The sequence below is a fragment of the Mya arenaria genome, chromosome 8, assembly GCF_026914265.1.
Source record: "Mya arenaria isolate MELC-2E11 chromosome 8, ASM2691426v1".
NCBI classification, from domain to species: Eukaryota; Metazoa; Mollusca; class Bivalvia; order Myida; family Myidae; genus Mya; species Mya arenaria.
Genome location: NC_069129.1, coordinates 41,120,486 through 41,132,699, shown reverse-complemented (window position 1 = coordinate 41,132,699; position 12,214 = coordinate 41,120,486). Strand labels below are relative to the sequence as shown.

General features: G+C 40.6%; 1 protein-coding gene across 1 annotated transcript; it reads left to right on the top strand.

The window, feature by feature from the left end:
* The first annotated feature begins 197 nt into the window (after nt 1-197).
* On the top strand, nt 198-3,701 carry LOC128244193 (probable ATP-dependent RNA helicase ddx42). Its single transcript, XM_052962210.1, has 4 exons — nt 198-315; nt 458-604; nt 2,381-2,385; nt 3,111-3,701. Exons 1-4 carry the CDS (start codon nt 198-200, stop codon nt 3,699-3,701), a joined length of 861 nt encoding a protein of 286 aa, XP_052818170.1.
* Nucleotides 3,702-12,214: the final 8,513 nt, after the last annotated feature.

Below are 12,214 nucleotides of genomic sequence, written 5' to 3'. Positions count from 1 at the left end.
GGTGGTAATGGGGAAGGTGGTAATTGGGGGTGGTGGTGGTGGTGGTGGTGGAAATGGAGGTGGTGGTAATGGGGAAGGTGTTGGTGGTGGTGGTAATAGGGAAGGTGGTGGTGGTGGTGGTGGTGGTGGAAATGGGGAAGGTGGTGGTAATGGGGAATGGTGGTAATGGGGAATGGTGGTAATGGGGAATGGTGATAATGGGGAATGGTGGTAATGGGGAAGGTGGTAATGAGGGTGGTGGTGGTGGTGGTGGTGGAAATGGAGTTGGTGGTAATGGGGAAGGTGTTGGTGGTGGTGGTAATAGGGAAGGTGGTGGTAATGGGGAATGGTGGTAATGGGGAATGGTGGTAATGGGGAATGGTGGTAATTGGGGGTGGTGGTGGTGGTGGTGGTGGTGGTGGTGGAAATGGAGGTGGTGGTAATGGGGAAGGTGTTGGTGGTGGTGGTAATATGGAAGGTGGTGGTGGTGGTGGTGGTGGAAATGGGGAAGGTGGTGGTAATGGGGTGGTGAATATGGGGAAGGTGGTGGTACTTGGGGTGGCGGTGGTGGTGGTGGAAATGGAGGTGGTGGAAAGGGGGAAGGTTTTGGTGGTGGTGGTAATGGGTAAGATGGTGGTTATAGGGGTGGTGGTAATGGGGAAGGGGGTGGTGGTGGTAATAGGGGTGGTGGTAATGAGAATGGTGGTGATGCTGGTGGTAAAGGGGGTTGTGGTGGTGGAAGTGGGGAGTGGTGGTAATGGGGGTGGTGGTGGTGGTAGTAATGGTGGTGGTGGTAATGGGGTAGGTAGTTGTGGTGGTGGTGGTGGTGGTGGTGGTAATGGGGGTGGTGGTGGTGGTAGTAATGGTGGTGGTGGTAATGGGGTAGGTAGTTGTGGTGGTGGTGGTGGTGGTAATGGGGGTGGTAGTGGTGGTAATGGGGGTGGTGGTGGTGGTAGTAATGGTGGTGGTGGTAATGGGGTAGGTAGTTGTGGTGGTGGTGGTGGTAATTGGGGTGGTAGTGGTGGTGGTGGTGGTGGTGGTGGTAATGTGGGTGGTGTTGGTGGTAATGGGTGTGGTGGTAATTGGGAAGTTGGTGGTGGTGGTAGTGGTGGTAATGCGGGTGGTGGTGGGGGTGGTAATGGGTGTGGTGGTAATGGGGAAGGTGGTGGTGGTGGTGGTTATGTGGGTGGTGTCGGTGGTAATGGTGGGGGTGGTAATGGGTGTGGTGGTAATGGGGAAGGTGGTGGTGGTGGTAATGGTAGTGGTGGTGGTGGTAATGCGGATGGTAGTGATGCTGGTGGTAAAGGGGGTTGGTGGTGGTGGAAGTGGGGAGTGGTGGTAATGGGGGTGGTGGTGGTGGTAGTAATGGTGGTGGTGGTAATGGGGGTGGTGGTGGTGGTAGTAATGGTGGTGGTGGTAATGGGGTAGGTAGTTGTGGTGGTAATGGGGTAGGTAGTTGTGGTGGTGGTGGTGGTGGTGGTGGTGGTAATGGGGGTGGTAGTGGTGGTAATGGGGGTGGTAGTGGTGGTGGAAGTGGTTGTTGTGGTGGTGGTTATGGGATGGTAATGATACTGGGGGTGGAAATTGTGTGGATGGCAGTGCTGAGGGAAAGGGAGAATTGTGAGCAAAAGCCCCTAAAGCAGTTGAAAGGAATCTATGAATTTCAAGAAGTAAGAGTCAATCTTAATTCCATTGATACTGGCATTAAAGAAGAGCGCAACACCAATCAAGAGGAGTCTTAAAACACTCAAGTAGAACAATGCTCTATTATTTAGGGAGAAGAATGTAATAACAATCAAGCAGTAGAATGCACTAATATTCAAGGAGAGGAATGAAATGACACTCAAGCAGTAGAATGCACTAACATTCAAGGAGAGGAATGTAATGCAAATCAAGCAGTAGAATGCACTTGCATTCAAGGAGAGGAATAAAATGTTGATCAAGCAGTAGAATGCACTGACATTCAAGGAGAGGAATGTAATGACAATCAAGCAGTAGAATGCACTTGCATTCAAGGAGAGGAATGTAATGTCAATCAAGCTGTAGAATGCACTTGCATTCAAAGAGAGGTATGATAAGGACTCTCAAGTAGTAAAATGCACTTGCATTCAATGAGAGGAATGTAATGGTGATCAAGCAGTAGAATGCACAAACATTCAAGGAGAGGAATGTCATGTTGATCAATCTGTAGATTGCACTTGCATTCAAGAAGATAAATGTAATGACACTCAAGCAGTAGAATGCACTAACATTCAAGGAAAGGAATGAAATGACACTCAAGCAGTAAAATGCACTAACATTCAAGAAAATTAATGTAATGATACTCAAGCAGCACAATGCACTAACAGTTAAGGAGAGGAATGTAATGACAATCAAGCAATATAATGCACTTATATTCCAGGAGAGGTATATAATGGCAATCAAGCAGTAGAATGCACTAGCATTCAAGGAGAGGAATGTAATGTCAATCAAGCTGTAGAATGCACTTGCATTCAAGGAGAGGAATGTTATGGTGATCAAGCAGTAGAATGCACTAGCATTCAAGGAGAGGAATGTAATGTTGATCAAGCTGTAGAATGCACTTGCATTCAAGAAGATGAATGTAATGACACTCAAGCAGTAGAATGCACTAACATTCAATGAAAGGAATGAAATGACACTCAAGCAGTAGAATGCACTAACATTCAAGGAAAGTAATGTAATAATACTCAAGCAGCACAATGCACTATCATTCAAAGAAAGCACTGTAATGAAGATCAAGTCGTAGATTGCACAAACCTTCTGCAAGCCAAAGTGTCAAAAATACTGCCTTGACAGAACAATTAAAGACATCAAGTGGAACATGTTTCACTGAAGTAAGTGTGGCATAGCATTGTCAATGAAAGTGACCATCCAACAGAGGAATGCAATGACAGTAGCACTAAAATAGAGGAAGAAAATGCAAGTGGCACTATATTAGAGGAAAACGATGATAGTGGCACTCTATTAGAGGAAAAGAATGACAACAGCACTCTCTAAATAACAGTGGCTCTCTATTAGAGGAATACAATGACAATGACACTCTATTAGAGGAATACAATGACAGTGGCACTCTATTAGAGGAATACAATGACAATGACAATATATTACAGGAAAACAAATACATTGGCACTCTATTAGAGGAATACAATGACAATGACAATATATTAGAGAAAAACAATGACAGTGGCACTCTATTAGAGGAATACAATGACAATGACAATTCATTAGAGGAAAACAATGACAGTGGCACTCTATTAGAGGAATACAATGACAATGACAATATATTAGAGGAAAACAATGACAGTGGCACTCTATTAGAGGAATACAATGACAATGACACTCAATTACAGGAATACAATGACAGTGGCACTCTATTAGAGGAATATAATGACAGTGGCACTCTATTACAGGAATACAATGACAATGACAATATATTACAGGAATACAATGACAGTGGCACTCTATTAGAGGAATACAATGACAATGACAATATATTAGAGGAAAACAATGGCAGTGGCACTCTATTAGAGGAATACAATGACAATGACACTCTATTACAGGAATACAATGACAGTGGCACTCTATTAGAGGAATACAATGACAATGACAATATATTAGAGGAAAACAATTACAATCAATTGGAGGAAAACAATGACAATGGCACTCTATTAGAGGAAAACAATGACAATGGCACTTTCTAAATGACAGTGGCACTTTATTAGAAGAAAATAATGACAATGGCACTATATTAGAGGAAAACAATTACAGTTGCACTCTCTAAATAACAGTGGAACTCTATTCGAGAAAAACAATGACACTCTATTAGAGAAAAGAATGACAGTGGCACTCTCTAAATGACAGTGGCACTCTACTAGAGGAAAACAATGCCAATGACACTTTATTAGAGGAAACAATGACAATGACACTTTCCAAATGCCAGTGGCACTCTATTAGAGGAAAGCAATGATAGTGGCACTCTATTGGAGGAAAAAATGGCAATGGCACTCTCTAAATGACAGTGGCACTCTCTAAATGACAGTGACACGCTATTAGAGAAAAACAATGACAATGGTACTCTATTAGAGGAAAACAATGACAGTTGCACTCTCTAAATGACAGTGGCACTCTATTAGAGGAAAAATGACAGTGGCACTCTCTAAATGACAGTGGCACTCTATAAGAGGAAAAAAAATGACAGTGGCACTCACTAAATGACAGTGTCGCGCTTTAAGAGGAAAACAATGACAATGGCACTCTATTAGAGAAAAACAATGACAGTGGCACTATATTAGTGGAAAACGATGCCAATGACACTCTTTTATAGGAAAACAAGGACAGTTGCACTCTCTAAATGACAGTGGCACTCTTTTTGAGGAAAACAATGACAGTGGTACTCTATTAGAGGAAAACAATTACAGTAGCACTCTATTAGAGGAAAACAATGCCAATGACACTCTTTTATAGGAAAACAAGGACAGTTGCACTCTCTAAATGACAGTGGCACTCTTTTTGAGGAAAACAATGACAGTGGTACTCTATTAGAGGAAAACAATTACAGTTGCACTCTCTAAATGACAGTGGTACTCTATTTGAGGAAAACAATGACAGTGGAACTCTCTAAATGAAAGTGACACTCTTTTAGAGGAAAACAATGACAGTGGAAGTCCAGCATTGGAATGCAATGACAGTGGCACTCAGCAGAGGAATGCAATGACAGGGGCACATTAGTAAATGAATACAATGACAGTGGCACTTGAGCATAAGAATGCAACATCAGTGGCACTCCAGCAAAGAAATGCAATGTCAGTGTCACTTCATCATAGGGATGCAATGACAGTGGCACTCCAGCATAGGAATGCAATGACAGTGGCACTCCAGCAAAGGAATGCAATGTCAGTGGCACTTCATCATAGGGATGCAATGACAGTGGCACTCAAGTAAAGGAATGTAATGACAATGGCACTCATCAAAGGAATGACATGGCAATGGCACTCCAGTATAGGAATACAATGACAGTGGCACTCCTGCATAGGAATGTAATAACAGTGGCACTCCAGCAGAGGAATGCAATGTCAGTGGCACTTCATCATAGGGATGCAATGACAGTGGCACTCCAGTAAAGGAATGCAATGACAATGGCACTCATCAAAGGAATGCAATGACAATGGCACTCAAGCAGAGGAATGCAATGACAGTGGCACTCCAGCATAGGAATGCAATCACAGTGGCACTCCAAAAGAGGAATGTAATGTGAGTGGCACTCCAGCACAGTAATGCAATGACAGTGGCACTCCAACATAGTAATGCAATGACAGGGGCACACTAGTAGATGAATAAAATGACAGTGGCACTTCAGCAAAGGAATGCAATGACAGTGGCACTCCAGCATAGAAATGCAACGACAGGGGCACACTAGTAGATGAATACAATGACAGTGGCACTTCAGCATAGGAATACAATGACAGTGGCACTCCAGCATAGAAATGCAATGACAGGGGCATGCTAGTAGACGAATACAATGACAGTGGCACTTGAGCATAGGAATGCAACATCAGTGGCACTCCAGCATAGAAATGCAATGGCAGTGGCACTCCAGCATGGGAATGCAACGACAGTGGGACCCCAGCATAGGAATGCAATGACAGTGGCACTCCAGCATAGAAATGCAATGATGTTGCACTACAGCATAGGAATTCAACGACAGTGGCACTTCAGCATAGAATACAATGACAGTGGCGCTTCAGTATTGAAATGCAATGACAGTGGCACTACAGCATAGGAAAACAATGACAGTGGCACTCAAGCATAGGAATGCAATGACAGTGTCTCCTAGCATAGAAATGCAATGACAGTGGCACTACAGCATAGGAAAACAATGACAGTGGCACTCAAGCATAGGAATACAATGACAGTGTCTCCTAGCATAGAAATGCAATGACAGTGGCACCACAGCATAGGAATGGAATGACACTGGCACCCAAGCATAGGAATGCAATGGCACTGGCACTCCAGCATAGGAATGCTATTACAGTGGCACTCCAGCATAGAAATGCAATGACAGTGGCACCTCAGCATAGAAATGCAATGACAGTGGCACTACAGCATAGGAATGCAATGGCAGTGGCACTCCAGCATAGGAATGCAACGACAGTGGCACTCCAGCATAGGAATGCAATGACAGTTACACTCAAGCATAGGAATGCAATGACAGGGGCACACTAGTAAATGAATACAATGACAGTGGCACTTCAGCATAGGAATGCAATGACAGTGGCACTCCAGCATAGAAATGCAATGACAGGGGCATGCTTGTAGATGAATACAATGACAGTGGCACTTGAGCATAGGAATGCAACATCAGTGGCACTTCAGCATAGAAATGCAATGACAGTGGCACTCCAGCATCGAAATGCAACGACAGTGGGACCCCAGCATAGGAATGCAATGACAGTGGCACACAGCATAGAAATGCAATGATGTTGCACTGCAGCATAGGAATGCAACGACAGTGGCACTACAGCATAGGAATGCAATGACAGTGGCTTTCCAGTATAGAAATGCAATGACAGTGGCACTACAGCATAGGAATACAATGACAGTGGCACTCAAGCATAGGAATGCAATGACAGGGGCATGCTAGTAGATGAATACAATGACAGTGGCACTTGAGCATAGGAATGCAACATCAGTGGCACTCCAGCATAGAAATGCAATGACAGTGGCACTCCAGCATTGGAATGCAACGACAGTGGGACCCCAGCATAGGAATGCAATGACAGTGGCACACAGCATAGGAATACAATGACAGTGGCACTCAAGCATAGGAATGCAATGACAGTGTCTCCTAGCATAGAAATGCAATGACAGTGGCACCACAACATAGGAATGGAATGACACTGGCACCCAAGCATAGGAATGCAATGGCACTGGCACTCCAGCATAGGAATGTTATTACAGTGGCACTCCAGTATAGAAATGCAATGACAGTGGCACACCAGCATAGAAATGCAATGACAGTGGCAGTACAGCATAGGAATGCAATGGCAGTGGCACTCAAGCATAGGAATGCAACGACAGTGGCACTCCAGCATAAGAATGCAATGACAGTTACACTCAAGCATAGGAATGCAATGACAGAGGCACCCAGCATAGGAATGCAATGACAGTGGCACTCAAGTAGAGGAATCCAATGACAGTGGCACTAGAGTAGAGGAATCCAATGACAGTGGCACTCCAGTAGAGGAATGCTATGACAGTAGCACTCCAGTAGAGGAATGCAATGACAGCTGCACTAGAGTAAAGGAATGCAATGACAGTGGCACTAGAGTAGAGGAATGCAATAACAGTTGCACTAGAGTAGAGGAATGCAATGACAGTTGCACTAGAGTAGAGGAATCCAATGACAGTGGCACTAGAGTAGAGGAATCCAATGACAGTGGCACTAGAGTTGAGGAATGCAATGACAATTGCACAAGATTAAAGGAATGCAATGACAGTGGCACTAGAGTAGAGGAATGCAATGATAGTTGCACTAGAGTAGAGGAATGCAATGACAGTGGCACTAGAGTAGAGGAATGCAATGACAGTGGCACTAGAGTAGAGGAATGCAATGACAGTGGCACTAGAGTAGAGCCGGAATGCAATGACAATGACACTCCAGCACTTGGAAATAAAAAAAAAATACAGTGACACTAAAAGTTTATATCAGTTTAAATATAAGTTTAAAAGAAGATTAAAGAGATTAAGCAAACAGTGGTTATCATTCATGCACTTACTTTGCACAAAAACTTCAACAGTATTCTGTATGGCCTGTAAGGTTCATGGTCACAAATAAAACAGGGTTTTTGTCTTCTCCAAGGCCTCTGACCGTTCATATGATATGTTATGCAAGCTATGTTTGGATGTAGATACTGATGTTCATAGTATATTAACATAAAAACTGAAAACTGATGGATGATTTCAATTGATAATCATTTTCAATTTCTCCCTTTGCACAATTTGTCTGCTAGCATCTAGCTATAAAGAGTGCATGTTCCGGTGCTGAAAACATAATTAATGCTTTTCAGATTGAAATCCCAGTCAAATTTGATAAACCCTGCAGGCAAGACTAAAAACAGGTCTTAATTACGTTGAGGACTTATGTCAGACATTACGAAAATGTGTTTGCAAATTAACTTTCCTTATCATCGAAATGGAAGATTTTGAAATGAGTAAATATTCATTTAAACAGTTGGAATTCAAGAATGTATGATTATAAGAGGCATCTGTTTTGGCTCATATGACAAACTCTGGAATAAATAAGAAAACGTATCAGAATTACGACATTACGTCACTCACTTATCAAAATTAACCTAATTATATCTAAAAGGTTTTGGCAATTTTCAACATTTTAGATCAATGATTAAAATAAAAATGCAGAACATAATAGCTTAGTTTTCGGAAATGCAATAAAGAAGATGGATCTTTATATTATATGCCTATCAATTTCCTTGTCCATATCCAACATTGAAAATTCCAAAACCAATATCAGCAAGGTAGCATGTGTTGAGTGCTACCATTTACACACTGATGTTCATTTAAACTTTTTGCATTTTAAACTTACTGTTCGATGACATATTCTGTTCAGGATCATCCTTTATAACCTAAACATTTAAGGCCATTCCAAACTGTTTTTATGTTTAGCGTCAACCCTTAGTATGAAAACCTAGCTACATTGTATCCTGAAAAAACAACAACAACAAAAACAACAAGCGAACCCTGAAAAAAAATGTATACTAAATGAGTGACCCCCTATGAAGAGTCATAGATACCAGAGCCTTTTTAGTCCATTCTCAACTGTCAGATAGATTATCATTGCAAAATGAGTTCAAATTAAACTTGTACTTAAGAGTGCTGATCATGGGAAACATATTTTCTGATATAAAATGCCAAGAATACTAGTACAAAGTATGAATAATGTTAAAACTTTTTTTATTCGGTATAATAGTATAAGGAATTTAAATTTTTGGCCAGGTTGTTGATCATATAAACTGTGGTTTCTTTATTTCATTTGATCGTGAATCCTATAACACAGAGGCTTAACATAGAAAGAATTTGGTTTGGCCTTATTTCCAATGTATCCAGTTGCTGAATTGCGTTTTTCATGGAATAGAAATGACGGGATATATTGTGTAAAATATAAGTTCAGTTTCATCAGTTTCATCGGTCTAAGCTAAAAACATTGAAATAATCAACACAGACATGTAATGCTCCAGTCAGTTGTAACCACAGCCGCCCCCCCCACCCCCCCCCCCAGGTCTGGGGGTATACCAAGGATAGCCAAGGGAATATACCATGTTTTTACCTTCCAGGTGGCCTGGAAGCGGTTTTGACTTTTCAGCAAAGCAAGGAATGGGCCTTACCTAGGGGTGCGGAGGCATTTGGCGGGGATTTGACCGGCAGGACGAGGAATTTACCCAGGCTTTGCTGGACCAAAAGTCAAAATCCCCGCTATTCCCCAGACCGGGGGGGGGGGGGGGGTAACAATTGACTGGTGCATAATGAAAGGACACTTTTCTGATGACTTCATAATATGTCTCTTTCAGTGTTTAAACCATCCATCTGAACTGCAACAAGTTTTCAACGAATAAATGCTTACACTCCGAAATTGATGTGATACAGAACCTCAAAAAAACGTACGTCCTATCACTTTATTTCATCTATATTTCCAAGTTTTTTTCATATCACAACTTATACATTAATTAAATTTCATTCTATCTTCATCATATTTACATGTAATGTAGAACACTTGTCTGGCTTTTAAGAAAATTTCAACATATAAGACAAATGCATCAAATTAATATTAACCCTTGGGGAATCAAAATGCTGAAAACAAATTCGAAAGATTCCATTTTTTCGTACTGTCACACATATATTCTCTCGTGGTGTAACAGTTTTTAAAAAAAATTCTTCCCATTTTTTAACGGATGTGAGCTTAAAGAAACTCCTTAATGGAATTACATATTCAGACATTAATTTGTAATGTTCGAACCTGTAAAAAATCATGAAGTGTCGTTGTGTGTCATTTGTAATTTCAGAAAATTCCCTTAGAAAAATATGTCGGTGTGAATGTGACACCCATAGGAACATAACAAATGCTAGGTGAAGAAAAAAAGGCTAATTTTTGCTTTATGAGATGTTAATAATAACAAATGAGTGAGACACATTCCAGGGAAAAATGGCTGTAATGGATCCACAAATGACAACCAAGATTTCTTTAATTACAGTTCAATGACAAGAAGTTTAAACTTAAAACAAAGAACAGATATCTCATAATTGGCTTCGAGAATATTTAGATATTAGAGAAGTTGTGAAAAACTAAGGAGGCCAGCAAATAAAAATATTTATTATATGCTAATTAGTTTAAAAATTATATATTTTACAATGATTGAGAAGAAAGTTATGATAACACAGTGTTCTCAATAAGAAATGGCTGCCGGCCAAAATGGACGGTTCAAATGGCAACTTGGCCAGTTCAAATTTGGAAAAGTAAATTAATTTTAAGTAGAATAAGTAGAAGCTGGTCGGTTATTTTAAAATTTGAGACGGTTCAACTGGTTCAGCTTGGTGGATACCTACCCAACACACATATGCCCAGGTCGGGAATCAAATCTGATTTGAAACAATTTATCTGTGATAATGATATTTTACTGTTTCAAACAGTGAAAATATCAATTTGATATTTTTTACTGTTTAGAAATTTTAGCCTATTCTCACATTCAAATCAGACATCAGGGCGCACAGGGCTGGGACATAACATCAACAACATCATTAATTTTTAAAATGACATTTTGTGGGCATATAAACGCACATTTTTTAAAACTAAATGGAACTTACTGTGTCTTTCAATTCAAATTTTAAGCATATAATAACAGTGGTCGAAATTAACACAAGCCCACTAGCCCTGCACTGGTAAATATGTTTCGGGCTTGCTCAGATTCTGAATTTTATATAGCAGAGCTTGTTCAAAAATATGATGCCAAGCAAAAGTATAAAAATTCGGGCTTGTTCATCCAAAAGTCTAATTTCAATGACTGTAATAACAGTAACAGTCATCCTCAATATCCCTGCAATATCCCACCCTCCACCCCCGCTGAATTAAGAACAATATCAACTTTGCCTTACAACTAAGAGTAGAAATCATGCAGTAGACAATAAATAAAAAAATACTGCACCCACAGCTATGGTTCATGTGCACAGCATATCCCTTAGATACCAAATTCTACTGAGTAACTGAGTGAATAAAGTCTAGAGGCCCCAAATGCAATCCCATGAGGTATCCATAAACTTTTTCTATATATGAAGTTTATTCAAGATCTGTTAACCCTAACTAAAGTTATTCAATAGTAACTATTTTTCTATTTTCAGTAACAATGACCTTGACCTTGACTTCAAGGGCCCTATACACAATCCCATGAAAGATATCCTTAAACTTTTCCTATATATGAAGTTTATTCAAGACATGCCAACCCTAACTTAAGTTATTCAGAAGTAACTATTTTTCTATTTTCAGTAACAGTGACCTTGACCTTGACTTTAGGGGCCCTATACTGAATCCTATATATGAAGTTTATTCAAGACATGTCAACCCTAACAAAAGTTATTTAGTTTCAATTGTTTTTCTATTTTTAGTTTTGATGCCCTTGACCTTGACCATAGGGACCCCAAAGCAATCCAATGAAAGGTCTCCATAAACTCTACCTTAGTACAAAGTTCAGTCAAAATATTATGTCAACCTTACTGAAGTTATTCAGTTTCAACTGTTTTTCCATTTTTAGAAACAGTGACCTTGACCTCAACCCTAGGGACCCGAAAGCAATCCCATGAAAGGTCTCCATTAACTCTTCCTATAAACCATAAATGAAGTTATTCAGTTTGATAGGTGAGTTTGACGCTGCCCACCCGGATGGCCAGTCATTCACCACAAACAAGGATGTACGTCATTTGATAACCAGGTCGCTATGTGAAAACGTGGTTAAAAACATATGGAGTAATGGTGAAAAGTAAACTTGTCCCGATGTTAAGGACAGACGGATGCAGATCGGTTTATAGGTGCAACTGTTCCCCATTACCTGTAAGTCAAACTATACACATTAAAGTTTATGCTATTGTATTTAAGCAGAATAATGAAAACTGCAAGTCTTTATAGCTGCACATACTTCAGTCAGACTATGAC